Here is a 20,372-nt window from a genome sequence, read left to right as displayed (position 1 = left end):
ATGTTTTCAGAAGTATCAAACTGCCTCACTTGATACTGTTTGATATTTTAAAGACTTAGGCATGTAATCTTAGTTAAAACATTAGGAAATAGCCACTTCTTCAAACCACAGGCTAACCTGTCCTGTGATATTTAGTAGATGCCTAACCTGCTTTCAGCTCGAACTACCCCATAAAGAGTTCTTGTCTGGACCAGCAGGGTTGAAGACATTTTCCTATAAGTTGACTTAGACCACAGTCTATCAGTCAGCTCTGACCACAGCAAAAACAGGCTCTGCGATTGCTAGAAAAGAAATTCATACTTGAGAATTACTTCCCAAGAAATTCATACTTGAGAATTCACTTAAGAAAGCCCTGAACAAATCATAATTCAGTATTTATCACACTTAAATTTCAATCTTGTTACTTTCTCAAAACCCTCAGATAAAGAACAACTTCCTTTTGGGAGGAAAAAAATATAGGGGGACAAAAACAATGACCCAGAAAAGTAGTTAACATCTTGATGAAATAAATGTTCTCCAATGCCGCAACATATTTTCCTTCTCACTGTGAACCTCATTTTTCAAATAAAAATCAAATCATAAAACCACTGCAAAACCCTATCCAATTTTTAAGCCACCTCTTATCTAGGCTACTTTATCTCCCTTTTACAGACATTGATTCAATTACTATAAACTATTTTTCATTGTTATAATCATGGGATCTTTCCTTTCACTACTGTACCCACTGAATTGGAATCAAAACAATTTGATCATCTCTTCAAAGTACATTAGGTTCCTTTCTAATAAAATCCAGACAATTAGCTATCAAAAGTTTATGAAGGAATATACTGTACTGAGTACTCAAAAAAGAAAAGCAGTATCTAAGCCACTTTTTAAATGATCATTAGAATCTGACCTTGCTGCTTCCAGAAGAGGTAAACATTTAGAGTTTGATCCACAGAAGCAAAATGAAAAGGAATAGCAAAAATGCTGGATGCACATCCTCATTTATCAAAGAAGTTCACAATTGGTATATAAACCTACGATATTTTATCATGTCTTGACAGTAAAATTGGCTGTCAAGACAATTTTTTAAATTTAACGCAAGTTTTGCTTATCAATTGACAGAAGATATAAAGAACTCCAAAGCAGAAGAAAAACCACTAATAGATATAGGAAGAAACTTACAGATAGGGAATGTTCAGTTATAAAGTTATAACACTTAATCAGTATTAGTGCTAAAATGGATCTCGAAAGTTATGTAATCTAATCCAGTTTTAGAAATCAGAAAATGAAAAGGCCTAAGATCATCCAGAAAGATTAGGACAGAGCCAGAATTAGAACTCAAGTTTCCTGATTATTAGTATTCTAACTATTAATAATCTATGTGGAATTATGAGATCTATTTTAAATTAAAGTGAATTTACTGACTCTCAATTTATTTATAAAGACCTTAGTATCAAGTGGCACTTCTATGCATTTTCCCCCCCCAGTATTTTAGTTTTCCAAGCTAAAACCACTTGGCCTATCATGCTACCCCAAAACTCATCATCTGAATAGGAAGTGGCAAATAAGATTCAATCCCCCCACCAACTTAAAGAACTAGCATAGCCCTGGCTGGTGTAGCTCAGTGGATTGAGTGCAGGCCTGCGAACCAAATGATCGCGGTTCGATTCCCCGTCAGGACACATGCCTGGGTTGCAGGCCAGTTCCCAGCAGGGGCCAGTTCCCAGCAGGGGATGCACCAGAAGCAACCATACATTGATATTTCTCTCCTTCCCTTCCCTTCCCTTCTAAAGATTAAAAAAAAAAAAGAACTAGCATAATCTTCTTTAAAAATTTTCTAGGAAGACTGACTGTCAAATGATTTATTTAAAACCTATCTATTACTTGTATCTCATGCCTTCATATCTTTGAGGACTGACCACTTTACAGTCTAATACATCTGACATCTACTAATACATCTGACATCTAGATTTTAGGTTTAGTAATCTGAAATATTATTCATTTGTATGTGGGCTATACCATGTTAAATGTACTATCAATATTCAACAAACTGTTACCTCCACAGTCCAGTTATAGTCCAGACTTGCCCCATTGAGGAGTCTCCCCCATTGGCGAGTCTCCCCCATTGGCCAAGATGGCAGCAGCGGGAGGTTCTTATACTGACTATGCCAATAGCTAGAAAAATGAATGGACAGGGCCTGAGTGCATCAAAAGCTAGAAAGATAATGGACAGGACTGCAGCACACTGAAAGCTAGCAGGATGACTGTATAGAAAAAAAGCCCTCCCCTCCCTATCCCTGTAATTACTGGGAGTTTGAGAAGGGGGGTTGGTCTTTGAGATGGGAGTCAACCATTCTCCCAGGTCACACAGCACTTGAATAAACCTCTTTCCTTTTGCACCAGCACCTGTCTCATGAGGTTGGCTTTCCTTGTGGCAGACAGCTGAACCAGTGTTTTCAGATACAAAACTAGCTTTAGCAAACATTTGCCGATCAATTCTATTGTGATGCCTACAAAATATTATCCTCTAATTTAAGTATGCCCTACTGCAAAATGAAGCCATTTTTCAAAACATGCAAAGAAGGCCCTGGCAGGTAACTCAGTTGGTTAGAGCGTCTGGATACACCAAGGTTGCGGTCCAATCTCTGGTCAGGGCACATATAAGAATCTATCAATCAATGCATAAATAAATGGAACAAATCAATGTTTTGTTCTCTTTCTCAAATCAATTAAAAAAATTTTTAAAGATGTCAAGAGAAATGCAGATAACTATAATTGAACAACAATAAAGTAATTTAAAAAAAGATATCGAGAAGGAAATTCTCTCTAATAATCCTCTTTATCTATTGGTTGTTATTATATATCACACTAACTAAGCTCAACTCCCCATTTCTATTTCAATTCTTCCAATTTACTTAAGCTATCCACACTTTTGGTGCTTTCTCACCAAAGGAGATAAATCGCATTCCATTACCTAGATAGAAATTACCAATATGAAGACTCATAGAACTATAGGCCCACGAATCTACACTAACCCTGTTTTTTTTCTTTTTCCAGTCTCTCCAGAGATAAAGCACTCTCTTAGTCCTCTGTCTCAGGCTAAAAAGTATGCAAATCCTCACCTCCTAGCATTTGTTTTAAAACATGTAATGTACACATAAATTCAAATTTTACCAGTGATTATCTCTAAGAGTTTTGAGTATGGGTGATTTATATTTTGTTTTTCTTTATTTTCTATTTATTTTTATAATAAACATCTGTCACTTTTCTAATCAGAGCAAAATATTTATTAATGTAATCTTTATGCAGAAGAAAGAGACCTTTGCTAAAGATCAAAAGATACAGACTTCTGCCCTGGCTGGTGTAGCTCAGTGGATTGAGTGCCGGCCCGTGGACCAAAGGGTCACCGAATCAATTCCCAGTCAGGGCACATGCCTGGGCTGCAGGCCAGGTCCCCAGTGATGGGCACAGAAGAGGAAACTACACACTGACATTTTTCTCCCTCTCTTTCTCCCTCCCTTCCTCTCTCTAAAAATAAATAAATAAAATCTTTTTAAAAAGAGATATAGACTTCGTTTTTGTCATTAAGAAATAAAACAGCCCTGGTCAGTGTGGCTAGGTTGGTTGAAGTGACATCCCATACACCAAAGGTTGTGGTTTTGATTCCGGGTCAGGGCACATGCCTAGACTGCAGGTTCAGTCCCAGTTGGAGCATGTGAAGAAGGCAGCCAATTGGTATTTCTCTTTCACATCAAGGTTTCTCTCCCTCTCTCTCTCCCTACCTTCCCCTCTCTCTAAAAATCAACAAGAATGTCTTCTGGTGAGGATTAAAAGAAGAAAAGAAAGAAAGAAAGAAAACGCAAGTTTAGAACTTATCCCAAAGAAATACCAAGTTAGAAAAAAGATAAAATAGACATGATCCACACCTGCTTTTCAGTGGTTTTCTTTCTGGCTTCTGCCCTCTCTTCTAATTCTTCCAATTCATTATCCTCAGTATCAAGATCATCATCATCATGTTCATCAACATCATCAAATTCATTTTCATCATCAAAACCCTCTTCATCATCATCTTCTATTTCGGCTCCAGAATCTTCATCATCATCGTCGTCGTCATCATCATCATCGTCGTCTTCCTCCTCGTCATCATCCTCATCTTCTTCCTCTTCCTCTTCGTCCTCATCATCTGTTGCATCTCCTGCTTTACCTTCCGTATTACTTAGATCTGAAATTAAAAGTGCCTGCAAACCATTTCGTAATTTGATGTATCTAAAAAGAGAAATAAAAAAATTACATTTGAGTCAGCAGTTCATTACACTACACCATTACAAGTGATCAGCTTAGCAGAATTTTTTTTAAAATTCAAGTACATGCAGCAGAACCAACATTATTTTAAACTAGTCAAATTGGCTGCTTCTGGATGGAGAATATCAAAACAGCTTATCAGTTTCTAAGTAGCTGGAGAGACAGGATGAGAGAGATACTACACTATATTTTACATACAGTGGTAGGGAAAAGTAGGTTCACAGTTGTTTGTATCAAAAGTGATGTATTAATAATACAAGAATAAATTGTTTTGCATACTCTCAACTATAAGTGTCCGTTTGCCCACCACTGTATACAGTGTATATTTTATGTAACCTGATTGTATTTTTAAATTTTGAACTATGAAAATATATTTCCTTATTCAAAAACCAAATCTTAGAAGTAAAAATTTTACTAGTTAAAGTCACCACTAAGCCTACCTTACTATTTTTTTAGTTTGTAAGTATTTAACAAGCATTCTACCATACCAGAAAACTTAAGAGAAACATACCCTTCAATATACAGTGCAGGTATGCCAACTTAAATATTAAAGTAAAATCTCACATATTTAAACTCTGTTGATTCCCTCTGGTACAACGTATTTGATATTTTATACAAGTCATAAGGTTACTTTTATTGACTAAAAAACCCCCACAGACTGGTAGCCCTGCGAGATGATGATTATCCATGCTACTTAGTAAAACTGCCATGCCAGTTTGATTACTGGGTTCATACTACAAACTTCTCCTGCATATACCCATTTTTACATGTGTTATTCTATAAGCATGTACTTAGCATTTAATGTATCAGGTATCATACTGTATTAAAAAATAAACCCACATTCCTCTCCATCGGGTATTAATGCCTAGTACAATATTATACAATTAAGCCAGTACATTACAAAATGATAGAGGTAAACACTTAATTTGAGCCTTAAAGATGAAGAAAAAAGTTCATCTAGCAAACTGGGAAAATAATGTACAAAAAAAGACAAAAAAGGAGACTGGAGAAGAATGAGTATGTGTACTTCCCTCCTTTCCATATCAAAAATCACACTGAAATAACCTCAATACTCCGGCTTACTCCTTGGACCCCCGCCACACACACCTCAAGTCTATCCTCAGCAGCGTGAAGAAAGATCAGGCATGTGATAGTCTCAACTGTGTTCTCCTAAAAGTCTTATGTTGAAGACCTAACCTCTAGTAGCTCAGAATGTGACTGCATTAGAAATAGGGCCTGTAAAGAAGTGATTAAGTTACCATGACACCATTATAGTGGCCCTAATCTTATCTGACTGGTGTTTTTGTAACAAGAAATTTAGACATACAGACATTGGATGTGTCTGCACACACATAAAAAGCCATGAGGACACAGCATGAAGGTAGCCATCTGCAAGCCAAAGACAGGCCTCGAAGAGACCAAACCTGACACCTCCATATTGGACTTCTAGCCTACAGAACCGTAAGAAAATAAATTTCTGTTGTTTAAGCCACCCGGTCTTGTGGTATTTTGTTATGGCAGCCCTAACAAACTAGTACAAAGCTGTTTCTCTTTTCAAAAACCATCGATAGCTTCCCTTTCATGCTTAGAACAAAATCCAAAATCTTTACAAGGGCCTAGACAGCTCTGTATAATCTGGTCCAACCTCCTTTCCCATCACTCCTCCTTTGCTTTGTTCTGACCAAATGATTTTACTGTTGTGTCTTGAACATTTCAAACAGGCTCCTATACCAGGGCCTTTGTGCTTGCCATTGCCTCAGCCCTAAGGCTTTTGCCCCAGATCCAGCATTTGCAAGTTTGTTCCATGTCTTTCAAGCCTTTGCTGAAATGCTACCTTTTCAGAAACTTTTTTAACCATACTATCTAAAACAGCACCCCAGTCAATGTCTATCCTCTCTCTTATCCTGCTTTAACATTTCCACACCACTTATCACCTGACTTTTTTTTTCACCTGTGTGTGTACCATTAGACTGTTAACCTGGAGGGCAGGTCTTAATTTTCTCCACAGCTAAATCAGCAGTACCTAAGACACTGCTTAGCACTTGGGAAACATTTAAGAAATATTTGCTGCCCTGACCAGTGTGGCTCTGTTGATTGGGTATCCTCCTGCAAAGCTAAAGGTCACCATTTTGATGCCAGTCAGGGTACATGCCTAGGTTGCAGGTTCAGTCCCTGGTAGGGGCACCTGTGAGAGGCAACTGATCGATGTTTCTCTCTTTCTCTTTTTCCCTTCCCTGTCCTCCCCCTAAAAATAAATAAATAAAATCTTTAAAAGAAAAAGAAAGCATTTGTTGCTCCTAAAAAAGACCTAGGATATAATACATACCTAAAATCAAGTAGGTGAAACAAAATATCACATAACAATCTAACACCTAGTTTTAAAAAAAATATTTTAAGTACATTTTATTATGTTATTACAGTTGTCCCATTTTTCTTCTCTCCTTTATTTTCCCACCATCATTCCCCTCCTTTGCCCACCACCTGCCACCCACTGCCCCCATGCTTTAGTTCATGTCCATGGGTCTTACATATAAAATTTTTGGCTTCTCCATTTCTTATATTATTCTTAACCTCCCTATATATTTTAATACCTAGTTTTTATATAAATATTATGAGTACACATGTACATGTTAAATGTATACAAAGACACCCTGGCTGCTATGGCTTAGTGGGTTGAGTGCCAGCCTGCAAACCAAAAGGTCACCAGTTCACTTTCCAGTAAGAGCACATGCCTGGGTTGTGGGCCAGGTTTCCAGTTGCTGTGCAACATGCAACTGATTAATGTTTCTCTCCCTCTCTTTCTCCCTCCCTTTCCCTCTCTCTAGAACATAAGTAAAATCTTTAAAATTTTTTTGTTAATGTATATAAAGTTATAGTAAACAAAAGAATATGAAACAAATGTAACAGTAATATATTACTATTATATTATATGTATATATATATACACAATATATACACTGTTACCATATATATATATATACATATATATATATATATAAATATGCATGTGGAAATAAAAACAGAGCAGCATACAAAGAACTTTCACACCTTAATCTATAATGTCTATACTTTTTCTATCTTTTGAAATAAAAACATCCATTATATTAAATTATTGTATAATAATAATTTAGTAAAAACTCCAAACCCACTCCCTAACAAATTAGAACACACACACACAAAGAAGCCCTTTGCTTTATAGAGGATTAACTTCCATAAGTCAACATCAAATCCATTTAAATCAGTCAAGGACAAAATGCTCTCTATCATCACTTCTATTCAACACTGTATTTATCAGAAGTCCTAATCAACAAAAAATCCAAAATATGCATAAATAGAAAAAAATTATGAGGCAAAGATATTGAAAGCTAAAACAATTGCAAATTTATGATGACCTAGATAATGCAAGAGAATTTTTTTTAATTATGAGTAATAAAAAGAGTTCAGCAAAGTATCCAAAATCAAGAACCATGAACAAAAATCATGAACTTCCCTATGTAGCAAAAGTAACCAATTAAAATAAGATTTAATAAAAGACCCTATTCACAAAAGTTACAGAAACTATAAAATACTTAAATATAAACCTAATAACAATGGCTCACATTTTAAATGTACTATTTTACATGCCTTAACCCACTTAATCTTCATAATAACTCTAGTGACTTATTATTCCCATACTATGGATAAGGAAACTAAAACTTCACAGGGACTGAACCCAAGCAGAATGGCACTAGAGAGTTCTTTTCACTGCTGCTCAACACAACCAACATGAGGAAAACTAGAAAGCTTTACAGGAAAAATAAAAGACCTGACTAGTCATATCATGCTGTTGGGTGGGAATACCCAATACTGCAAAGATATAAATTCTTCCCCAAATTAATGTATAATTCAAGGCAATTACAATTTTAAAATCCCCAAAAGATCTTTTTGTGAAATGTGATATACTGATTCTCGTGTGGATGAGAAACACAAAAAATGCCAAAAACATTTTGAAAAGGAAAAACAATGAGGGGGACCTTCCTTACCAATTATAAAAAAGCATTTTAAAGCAATTGAAATCAAACACTATATTGGTACAGGAAAACCTACAGATCAATGAAAGAGAACAGGGTGTAGAAACAGAAAAGGGTTTGTAATATTATTGCAACAATGTTTATTATGATTCAATAAATGATGCTGGAACAATACTGGCAATTCACTTTGGGAGAAAAACTAGTCCATCTATAGCTAATTTATACTCAGCATGTAAATAAACTCCAGACAGACTAGAGCTAAAAGGAAAAACTGTTTTTTTTTAAAGGTTTTATTTATTTATTTTTAGAGGGGAAGGAGAGAGGGAGAGAAACATCAATGTATGGTTGCCTTTTGTGCATCTCCTGCTGGTAGTTGGCCTGCAAGGAACCGGTTTGCAACCCAGGCATGTGCTCTGACTGGGAATCGAACCTCGATCGTCTGGTTCGCAGGCCCGCGCTCAATCCACTGAGCTACGCCAGCCAGGGCTGGAAAAACTGTTTTGAAAGTATTTTAAATATTATAATACTAGGATAAGAAAATGTGGACTAAACAAGACACAAAATTCAGAACTATAAAGGAAAAAGTGGAAAGATTTCACTATATTCTAATTTAAAACTTTTCTAAAACAAAACATCATACACAAAATTGAACAGTAAATTGCATAGAGCGAAAAGATTAACAAGGAACATTTGTAATTAATAGCAGAAATCACCCAAATGTCCACAGATATCCACAGATAGGTCAATATGTCAGCTCTCACTGTCATTAATAGAAAATAGTGTCTCAGGTTCTAGCCTTAAACTGTTATTTCTTGGCCTACACAGAAAGTGCTAAATCATTTTAGGTCAAAAGAACATACCTAGGGGGGCTAACTTTGTAATTATGTAACTTGTCATTATCTCTCCCCAAACCATGTGGTTTCAAACATTTATATGCATATATAAAATTTTTGGAGGGTGGGCCTCTTCTAAGATGACAGTCTTTCTCTTAAAAAACCTCTCTTCCTCTAGCATATTTAACGTGTGCTCATTTATTTGGTTTCATTATTCCACTGTTCCTATACTGAAAATAAAGACTGAAGTAGATTTTTCAAACTATGTCCAAAAATAAAAAATATGGCATTATTCTATTAAAGTAGCCACCTACTCATTTTATTTGTTCCTTAAGAAATCAAGTTTTGTGAATTCACTTCCAGTCATGAAAATCACCACAGTTAAGAGTTCACATATTTAAACCCAAGTTCACGTATTGAGACCACACTGGAGGATCATTTTTACCAAGCTGCTACAACTATTAACATCAGGGCCCTGGCCAGTGTGGCACAGTTGGTTGGAGTGTCAACCCGTTCAATCCCCAGTCTGGGCTCATACAAGAGGCTACTATGTATTTCTGTCTGTCTCTTCCCACCCCTCAACTTCCTCTCTCTAAAAGTAATGAAAAAAACATGTTTGGGTGAGGATAAAAAAAAATAAAAATTTTAACATTATGAAGGTTGAGGCATGATGAGAGACTTGAATTTTTGTTCTAACTAGCCTGGAAACTTGAACTATTTTTTTTTCCTTTGACTTTCCAGTACTGCATCAATGTCTGTATACACACCTGGACCTCCAGGTGACCATCTAATTTGTCACCTGATTTATCCTGAGTGACTCATGTATACATCCACCTGACATCCATTATCCAGACCATTGGGATATGACCAAACCTCCTGACATCCATCTTCTGGACCATTTAGCATCCATCATCCTGACTGCCTGACATCCTACTGATAACCATCCTGGACCAAACCCAGAGCTAAGAATCTAGCAGAACTGATAATTCTCAAGAATGTACTTTTTGCTATGAGAACTTTTCACTTTTCTTTCTTCTTTGGAACACTTCTAGCTTTTTGCCTAGTTGTGTCTCCCATTTGCAAATTCCAAGGCTCTTGAATAAATCAGTCATTTATTTCTAGCAAACTCTCCTATTTTTTTTATTCATTCAACAAGACTCAGCATTTATCACAACATTCTCAACTCACAGGAGTGGAACAATCAGGAAAATTAGAAAACTTAAAATAAAATCTCATTATGGTATTATTCCTTCACAAAAATTAAAAATGAAAGCAACACTGCAACCAAAATGTTTCTGAGTGGCTTATTTGATAGCCAAGCAAGGAAAGCTATTAATCAACAGGTGAGTTACATTGTGTTTCTTTGTAGCAGCTAAAGAAAACTATCCAGAGAAAAAAAAACTTTAGACTATTTGCCTTTGGGTGAGAACTACTGCAAAAAAGAGTTGACATAGTAGCAATATTGAGTCAATTACAAACAGAAAATCATTTCAAGATTTTTGGCTCTTGATGTTATCGATACTGTTGGGTTGTTTATTTGAGGAGTCAGTACCAAGGTTGAAGCAATTTAGCCTATGAATACTCTTCACAGAATATAAAGATAAGAACACTTTCAAACAGGTTGAGAAAATAAGAATACAGTACAACCTAAAGTGGACTCTAATATGTTACGCTAATGTTGGTAAAATACTTCTGGAGCAGGGGGAAAAAGGCTTTAGTTAAGACAAATTTATCTTTTGTGAGGTATTTCAAAGCCTGTTATCTATTGCCTTATTCATCAGAAGTACTTTGCAGAAAATACATGAATCTATAATGTTGTAGTAAATCAGTAGTGTCATTTGCTCCTGTAGACTTTACAGGAGTCTTTACAGGACTTTAAAGGACTTTACAGGAGTCAGTTCTTTACAGAACCGACTTTACACATCAGTTCTGTGAAATTTTGTCAGAAATACTAGCTGAGTATCTTGACTTGCCCTTACTGTGGAACAGTTTGATGCTTAGCAATGGGGACATTTAGTTGCAATGTTTTGAGCCAATATTAATTTTTTTGTGAGGAACAGCTTCAACCAGTATTATCAAACACCAAATAGCTTTGGAAATTAGTTTTTTCTGCAGACTTGATGATGTTTCTTAATGAACCCCAAATTACAAAACAGCATTTATATGCAAACTTATTATAACTCATTTCAACAACTGTTATCTGAATCATAAATAATGGCAAACTGCTTCATTAATTTCCTTTGCTGTCAAAAATTAAAACAATAAGCCATATCTCCATTTGCACACAAATTTGCAGGGGTATGTTTCAAAGCAAACTACAGTTGCAGTAGTGTTTTTCAGACCTTGATGGAAACACAAAGGAAATTTCCGTATTTCAAAGACCTTTCAACTGTGCCATTGAGGAGCTTCCACCTAGTTTTTGATCAGAAGTTATTAATCAGCCCTGGCTGGGTAGATCAGTTGGTTAGAGCATCATCCTGATACACCAAGGCTGCAAGTTCGAAATCCAGTCAGGGCACATACAAGAAGCAATCAATGCATGCATAAATAAGTGAAACAACAAATTGATGTCTCTCCCCCACACACATACACTTTCACTCTCTCTCTAAAAATCAGTAAATAAAAAATTTTTAAAACACATTTAAAAAATAAGTGAGAACTGAGGTGGAATACATTATTTCTTAATACATCATTAAAAAATAATGATGTGCTAAAAGGCAAAAATATCAGAGTAGAATCTAACAGAATCTTACAAATGCCTTTTAATTGATAAATATGCTAAAGCAAAATCATATACTCATGGGTATCAGTATTTGACAGTACCCGTCAGTATGAAAACATGCTTTTAAAGATTAAGTATGTAAAATTTCATTACAAATCATTATTAAGAGAAACTCTGCAATCACCTTTGATAGCTGGGAACACTAACTCTGACACCACTCCCTCAAAACCAAAATATATTCTCAATAAAAAGAATTCCATTCTTCTCACTAGTAGACCAGTATTGCATGCATATATACACACACACACACACACACACACACACACACAGAGTTGAAACTTAATTTAAAATTTTATTACAAATTTGTAGAAATTTTCTTTCTATGTCATTAATAAGTACCTATATAATGGCCTTAATTTTGCCTCCTCACTGATCAAGCCTACAATATTTATTATCCTGCCCTTTACAGAAAATATCTGGTGACTTCCAGGATACAGAACTTTCAAAATGAGGACAACTCGTTGTCCATATTTTCAAAAAACAGTGATCAAATTAGACCCTTACCCAAATGCAAAAAGCAAAACTGCAAAACTTTTACAAGAAAATAATATGAAAAAAGCACAAACTATAATTAAAAAGATGAATATGACTACATTTTAAGACTTTCTAAACAAAGGGTAAAAATAAACTATACAGCCTTAGAGAACATATTTGCAACTTGAATTACCGACAAAGGATTAGTGTTTAAAATACATAAAGAATTCTCACAAATAAACTTTAAAAAGGAAGAGCCCTGACCAGATACCTCAGTTGCTTGGAACATTGTCCCACACACCAAAAAGTTGTGGGTTTAATCCTAGGCTGTGAATTCAATCCCAGATGGGGTGCAAATGGGAGGCAAATGATTAATATTTCACTCTCACTCATACCAATGTTCCTCCCTCCCTCTCTCTCTCAACTCACAAAGGAGGTAATGCTTGAATTCGAAAGGCAAGCATTACCAAACTATTTACACTCTAATTAGTGCCCAGTACCTGCTCAATAATGTATTTTCATAGATAGCATTTAGGCTATCATGTAATAAGAGCACTATCTAATAGGTTATTGCAGAGATTAAATGAGATAATCTATGTAAACATCGGTTAGTACACAGCACCTCAACAAAATATCAGTTATTATAATGAGAATAAAGAGCATTAGTGGTGTTAATTAAAAAAATGTAAAACCCCTCTAAACACCTCTCCAGGGGACCAAGAGAACTTTTCAAACTACTATCTACTTCCAAATTTTCTGGAAACAGTTTAATTCTGATCCAACCATGCAACTGAGGGTCCCCCCACCAAATATATATATACCCTACCTTTCCCTAGAAAAATAAGCTTTCTTAATATCATTCCTAACCATTTATGTACATACCAAAACATAAAAATTATATCTTAGATAAAAATAAAATAGGAAGTGTTATTTGTGTGTGTGTGTGTGTGTTTTAAAGAGAACTGTACAATGTATTTGGTTTTCACCTGGAACACACAGCTTTTTGGCACTGAGATCTAACAGTGATCTAACCTAGCTATAACCACTCCTTGATAAGTATTCTCCTCCACTTGTTCTTCATATAGTAAAAAAAGACACCATTAGCATCTAGTATTTCTCTTTATTCCTGACACTTCCTTTTACATTTAAAAGGTTTATGGGGACTTCCACCAAGATGGAGGCATAGGTGGAAACACTGTGCCTTCTCCCACAACCAAGTTTGAACACAACAAAGGTTTGGAGAACTAGGACACACCCAAAGACCAGAAAACGGAATTATACGGAAGTCCGACAACTACGAACTTTTCAATGGGACGGTAAGAGAGGCGGAGCCAGCAGCGGAGCTGGGTCGGGCAGGACAGATCCCCCGACCTAGGTGCGCAGGCAGCCCAGAACCAGTCGGGGTGTGGGACAGACTGACCGCGGTCACACATTCGCGCACAGTGAGACGGACCACACAGGCCCCAGGGGGTGAACCCAGTGGTGGAGGGCTGACGGCAGTGGCACACTCTCATGCAATGGAACGAAACTTGTGGGCCTGGTGACGGTGGCGGCTGCGGCACCGGTGGGAGGGAGCAAGCGGCAGACGGAAAGCCATTGTCCCTCTTTGACCCCACCCCCACATACGTCACAACCCAGCGACTTAGTTGCCCTGTTCTAGTGAACACTTTAGGGCTCTGATCCTGCTATGGAACAGGCACGAACAACCCGAAAGATGGCGCGAGAAGAACTCAAAGTCCCAGAGCCAATAACTCTAAGCGACCGAGAAATTGCCAGCCTCTCAGAAGCACAATTCAAGACACTATTTATCAGGATGCTCACAGAACTGGTAGATTATAGTCACAAATTAGAGGAACATAGTCACAAATTAGAGGAACATATGAAGGCTAAACTAATTGAAATGAAGGGAGATGCACAGGAAACCAATAGTGATGGAAAGGAAACTGGGACTCAAATCAATGGAATGGACCAGAAGGAAGAACAAAACATCCCACCAGAAAGGAATGAAGAAATGAGAATTCAAAAAAATGAGGAGAGGCTTAGGAACCTCCAGGACATCTTTAAACGTTCCAACATCCGGATTATAGGGGTACCAGAAGGGGGAAAGAAACAGCCACGAGTGGAAAACTTATTTGAACAAATAATAAAGGAGAACTTCCCCAGTCTGGCAAAGGAAATAGACTTCCAGGAAATCCAGGAAGCTCAGAGAGTCCCAAAGAAGTTGGACCCAAGAAGGAACACACCAAGGCACATCATAATTACATTAGCCAAGACCAAAATGAAGGAGAGAATCCTAGAAGCAGCAAGGGATAAGGGGACAGTCACCTACAAAGGAGTACCCATCAGACTGTCAGCGGATTTCTCAAAAGAGACCTTACAGGCAAGAAGGGGCTGGAAAGAAGTATTCCAAGTCATGAAATCCAAAGACCTACAGCCAAGATTGCTTTATCCAGCAAAACTTTCATTTAGAATGGAAGGACAGATAAAGTGCTTCTCAGATAAGGTCAAGTTCAAGGAGTTCATCATCACCAAGCCCTTATTATATGAAATGCTAAAGGGACTTATATAAGAAAAAGAAGATGAAAAATATGAACAGTGAAAGGACAGCAAACACACAGTTATTAACAACCACACCTAAAACAAAAGCAAACCAAGAGGACAGCTAGATCAGGAGTGGAACCATAGAAATGAAGAACACATGGAGGGTTAGAAACAGGGTGGTGGGAGGGGGAGAAGGGGGGAGAAGGCACAGAAAATAGCATAGATGGTAGGTAGAAAATAGATAGGGGGGAGGGCGAGAATAGTGGGGGAAATATAGAATCTAAAGAACTTGAGACACGTGGTTATAAACTAAGGGTGGGAGAATGGTGGGGGAGGGAGTGTGTGGGTGGAGGGGAATGAAGGGGGAGGAATAGAACAACTGTAATGGTATAATCAATAAAATATATTAAAAAATAAATGCTATAACATTTTTAAAAGCAAAAACATAAAAAATAAAAATAAATAAAAGGTTTATGGGGTTGCTCTTCTTTTGAGCCCTCAAATGTCCTTAGCCTTAGAAACTTTAGTTAATGTGCTCAAGGACACAAAACTAGAGATAGAAAACTAGATACACAAATGACTAAAAATCCCGTACTTTACACATATCTCTATTCTAGCACCTATTACATTTAATACACTCTGCTTCAGTATCTGCTCCATGATTCCACCAGGAATCAAAATCAACAAAAATTCTTTGAAGGCAAGAGTTCTTACCATTGTTCAGTTCTTCAAAAACAGGGATCTTTTGAATGATAAATCTTATTTCCAAAGAACCATTTTAGGTAAGAATGGTCGTCCACCCTCAAAAAATTCAGTAAAAGAAAAATTTTAAGTAAAATTTAAAAAAAAAGAAAAGAATGTTTTTCCTATTCTTATCAGTCCATCAGCCCACAATGGAAAAAAAATTGATCTAAGGAATGGTAACAAAAATACACCTAACTGAAGTCATATTAGTATTCAGAAGACTTAATGTATTTCAACCTTAAAAGATCTCTTTGTTAAACGAGCTTGAACCTCACAAGGTAAGGCCTAGCTTGCTTCTACTTTACATTACAAGACTAAGAGGGTACAATCGAAATCAAGTTTTGGATTCAGGTATCAGACCAAGGCATTGAAAGATGTCAAGTTCCTAGAATATATATATATATATGTACTTGATTTCTTTTGTAACTCTTAGAGTCTATGATCTTATCACTAATGTGTATACATACTACAAATGCAATTACTGTCTCGTATATTTAAAAAGCATTACTATTTCACAGGTTTTGTTGAAAATATCCACAAATAAACCCATGCTCTCATCCAATACAAGACAATACGTTCTCTGACATATATTCTTCCGATATGTTAGATTTTCCTAAAGTTTCTGCTCTGCAGTGGTCCTGCTTACTCAGATTGTGGTCTTCCTTCTGTTCATCAGCATATAAGGAAATAAATGTTCAGAATAACCTGTACCTTATATAGCCCATATCCAATATTAAGAAATTAATATAACAATCTCCTCAGTTCTAAGACAGACCAAAATTTAAATAAAAAAGACTTGCCTTTCAGTCATGACTGGTGTGACTCAGTTGGTTGGGTCTTGTCCCACAAACCAAAAGATCACTATTTAGGTTTGATTCTGGTCAGGGCACTTGCCTGGGTTGCAGGTTCAGTCTGCTCTGGGCTCATACCAGAGGAGAGGTAACTGATGGATGTCTCTCTCATACATCAACGTTTCTCTCCCTCTTTCTCTCTCCCTTCCCCTCTCTCCAAGAATAGGTAAATAAAAATCTTTAAAAAAAAAGGCTTGCCCTTCAGAACTTATTTACCTTTTCACATGTTGCCCCTCTCCCAAAGAAATACAGATCTTTTTACAAACAGGTTTAACATGGAAAGTGTTTTATATTTATTTAATTCAAACTTCATAAGTGCTCTTCACTAAGAAAATAATTTACTATTTAGACTGCACTACGACTTAACCTGTCTATCTAGCATTTCCACTTTACAACAATAAAAATTTGAAAAATATTTCCCAAACTGGAGTCCCTTAATCCTTCCAGAAGAAAAGGAAACCAATACTTACCAAGCATTTAAATAGAGCTCCCCCCCAAAACAGATGTCCTGGAGGTATGCTTAACACTTTTAAAAAGTTGAATACAAATTACACATATAAAAAAAGTAAACCTCACCCATACTGGTAAACAATTCTTCAAGGCATTATTTCACCACAATATTCCTTTAATCAAATCTGTTTGTGGTGCTTCTTCACACATTCAGGAGGTATGATTATAATATGATGGATATGTACTGAAACAGACCATGTACAGAGTCCTACTGAAATAGTGAAAGGAGGGATTAGTTCTGCTTGGAAAGGTTTCACAGAGATAATATCTGGGCAGGTCCTGGAAGGGTAACACAGCTGCTAACGAAGGCTGCAGATGCTTCACGTGTTTCCAGTTATAAAAATTCACAGCATTGAACTTTAGATTGGATAAATCTTCAAAAATCACCTCATATTAAAGTTTTCCATCTTTATTTTAAAGCAACAAAATATTTTCTTTAAAAGTGTAATTGAAACTGCAATATATAAATCAGACAGAAGTGGACCTACTCTTTATGTGGTCTTTTTTGACAATGTATTGAAAGAACACTTAAATAGTATCTCCCCTTTGAAGCCTTTCCTAGCTTTCTCCCTAAGTGGAGTTTACCTTACTCTATTCCCCAAAACACCTAGCATATATTTTATTACAGCATCCATAAAACTTTAGTGCCCTAATTTTACTTTTTATGTGTCTGTGTCCCTCTACTGCGTTGAAAGCTCCCTGAAGGCAGGGGCTGTCTTAATCTTTATATGCCCAGTACCCAGAATAAAATTTTATTAAGTTACATTTGATCAAGTTTCATAAAATATTTATGACAGCTGAGCACCTGTCACAGAGTAGGGCTCAATAAGTATTTGTCAAATTTGCTGAAAATGAGATAATTAAATGAAAGAATATATCTAAAGCAGTTAGAACTGACACAGTGTGTATACTATAAATATTATCTGTTACAATGTACCCTTATATAGTCAGCCAAAAACTGAAACTGTTATTGAATATTTAATTTGGAAGGCAAAAACTTAGCACTTTTAATCAAGGTTTCAACTTGTTCATTTACATATTATAATATAACCACATCTTTGATGAGAAAAAGAAAATTTAGCCCATCCATAGTTACCCTGCAACCTGGGGAAAAAATAGTTCAAGGAGTTGTGTATTATTAATCACCAGATTTGGAGTGTAAAGAGAAAAGAGGCCAGTCTTAAACTTGAGGTTAAATCACTTTTTTGAGATCTGTTTCCATCACCTGTCAAATTGGGGTGGTGGGAGGTGAAAAAAAGTATTTCTAAGGTTCTTTCCGGCTCTAACACTTACAGGGGCTTACACAAATTGGGACCAAAAATCCTTCAGCTTTTAACTCAAAATGAGTAAGAATTTTACAAAAATCAGTAAATGGTGCACTGCATTTGGTGACAGGGTTTTTTCACACCAACTCAGCTGTGTTAATTCTGAGCAAGTAGCAAACTCTCTGGATCTCAATTTCCTCCACCTATAAAATGAAGTTGTTGAACAATATGATCTCTCTTTAAAATACATCATAGTCATGACATTCTATGAAGTAAGCTACCTCTGAAGGAAGGATTCAGGTGGGGATAGGGCTACCATCAATGAAATGTTTAGAAGATTCCAGCATCAACCAAAAAGTACAGAATTTCATGACTAGAAGAAACCTTACAAGTCTATTACAACTGAGACTGATAGTCCTGGAAGAGATCACTCAACCATTCCAGTAATGAGAAACCCATGGAAACAAGCCATTTCATCGCAAGCCAACTATGATGCCTAAGTTCTTTTACTCAAGCCACACAATCCTCTACCGACTTCCACCTATTAGTTTTGCCCCCCTTTCAACTCAGGACATCTCAAATATCTGTGGGTAGTGATTATATACCCCTTACATATCCTCTCCAAAATTAAAACCCCCAACTCTTCAACCTTTCCTCACAACATAATACCAGGACTCTCTCACCACCCAGCCTTCCTAAATGTCAAAAAATCACTCGAACCACCATTCCCATTCTGACATCCCGACTCCTTGTGGAACCCAGGATTTCCCACTTGTCCTGCTGACACCACATGGCAGCGCCTAATCGCCCTAGCCACCTCCACTCAAGGAAGCATTCCGGATGGGAAGTGTGTCCCTGCAGCTCCTTCGGGAGATACAAAGACAAGTGACCGCGGCAGCACGAGAGAAGCCCGCACCCGGCTCTCCTCCCCGTTCCGAGCCTTCTCCCTCACCGGTATTGCTTGGGGTCGCTAGGAGACTTGACGATCTCAGGGTCTCCGGCATTACTGATAGACCCCCTTCGTCCCTCCTCCTCCGATTCATCTACTCCTAGACGGGCAACCCGGGCGCTCTCGCCCAAATCCTGTCCACTGGGCTGCAGGTCAGGGCAGCTGCAGGTAGCCTTCGCCTTGTTCCTTCCAGGCATGGTCGGAGTGGGAAAGGATCTGACAGCAGCCGAGTCTTCGCACCGACTCCGCACTTCGATTCTCCACAGCGCCGCGAGCTCCCGCCCGGCCTCACACCACAACTTCCTCCCGGTGGCCCCGACTGCAGTAACCGTGACTCTCCTCAGCATTCACCACCAAGCCGGAGCGATGGGCATCCCGGTCCCCAGGGCCCACCTCCTCCTCCTACTCCTCCAGCTGCTCCTCCTCCTCCGCGTTCCAGAGGCGGTGGCGGCCGGCGCTGGTGCTGCCGCAGCCGCCGGGGAGGACAGGCCTGCACCCCTCCCCCAATCCGGTCTCCTTAATGCCAACTTTCCTCATCCCCCCACCCCGCCCTCCAGTCGCGGTGACGCTACAGGTTCTACCCAATAAAGAGGCAAGATAGCAGTCACGCGCACGTAAGTAACCAATGGAAACGGGGAATAAAAGGAACCACAGAGACCGGTCGGATTTTCTGACACCCAGAGAGCTCTTCGAAACCTAGGGTGGGCGGGGCCAGAAAGAAGGGGTGGAGAGAGTGGCGCGGAGGACGACGGGAGAAGGGCGCCTGGTCTGCGGCGCTGCGTTTATGACGTATGCGGAGGGTTGGTTTAGACAGCCCCTGAGTAGTGCTCTGCGGCTCGAAGCGAATTTTCGTCTGGTGAGGTAACAGAGAAGCGAGCGGTGAAAAAGAATCCCCAAGATTTTTACCCATCGCGTCATATTTTGCCCGTCCTGCCCCTCCGGTCCGGGGCGGAGACTTCGGCCGTGAGTCAGCACTTTAAAACGCTGAACGCCGGAAGTATTTTTCTTCGCCGCCGGATGGAAGCTGCTTGGGAGTGAACCCGAGCAGAGGCGAGCTGGATGCGAGAGATAAGCCTTTTGCTTTTCCACCGAATCGCTGGCCACCTTTTAGTGGTATTCGCCTATA

The 20,372-nt window shown here is 38.0% G+C and overlaps 1 protein-coding gene across 2 annotated transcripts in view; it reads right to left on the bottom strand.

Moving 5' to 3' along the window:
- The window catches only part of NRDC (nardilysin convertase), a 70,277-nt gene extending 50,548 nt beyond the window's left edge, over positions 1-19,729 (bottom strand). The window contains exons 1-3 of one of the 2 annotated variants that reach the window (XM_037043294.1): positions 19,250-19,729; positions 3,912-4,251; positions 148-281 (exon numbers count right to left, since the gene is read on the bottom strand). In XM_037043294.1, the coding sequence (XP_036899189.1) occupies positions 148-281; positions 3,912-4,251; positions 19,250-19,593 (818 nt within the window). In that variant the 5' untranslated portion in view covers positions 19,594-19,729. The remainder of the gene's footprint in view (positions 1-147; positions 282-3,911; positions 4,252-19,249) is intronic. The other variant, XM_037043293.1, reaches the window with a different exon arrangement.
- Positions 19,730-20,372: the final 643 nt, after the last annotated feature.

This window comes from Sturnira hondurensis, unplaced genomic scaffold (assembly GCF_014824575.4).
Source record: "Sturnira hondurensis isolate 20B ecotype Veracruz unplaced genomic scaffold, ASM1482457v3 Scaffold0004068, whole genome shotgun sequence".
In the NCBI taxonomy this organism is placed as follows: Eukaryota; Metazoa; Chordata; class Mammalia; order Chiroptera; family Phyllostomidae; genus Sturnira; species Sturnira hondurensis.
This window is presented reverse-complemented; position numbering and strand designations above follow the sequence as displayed.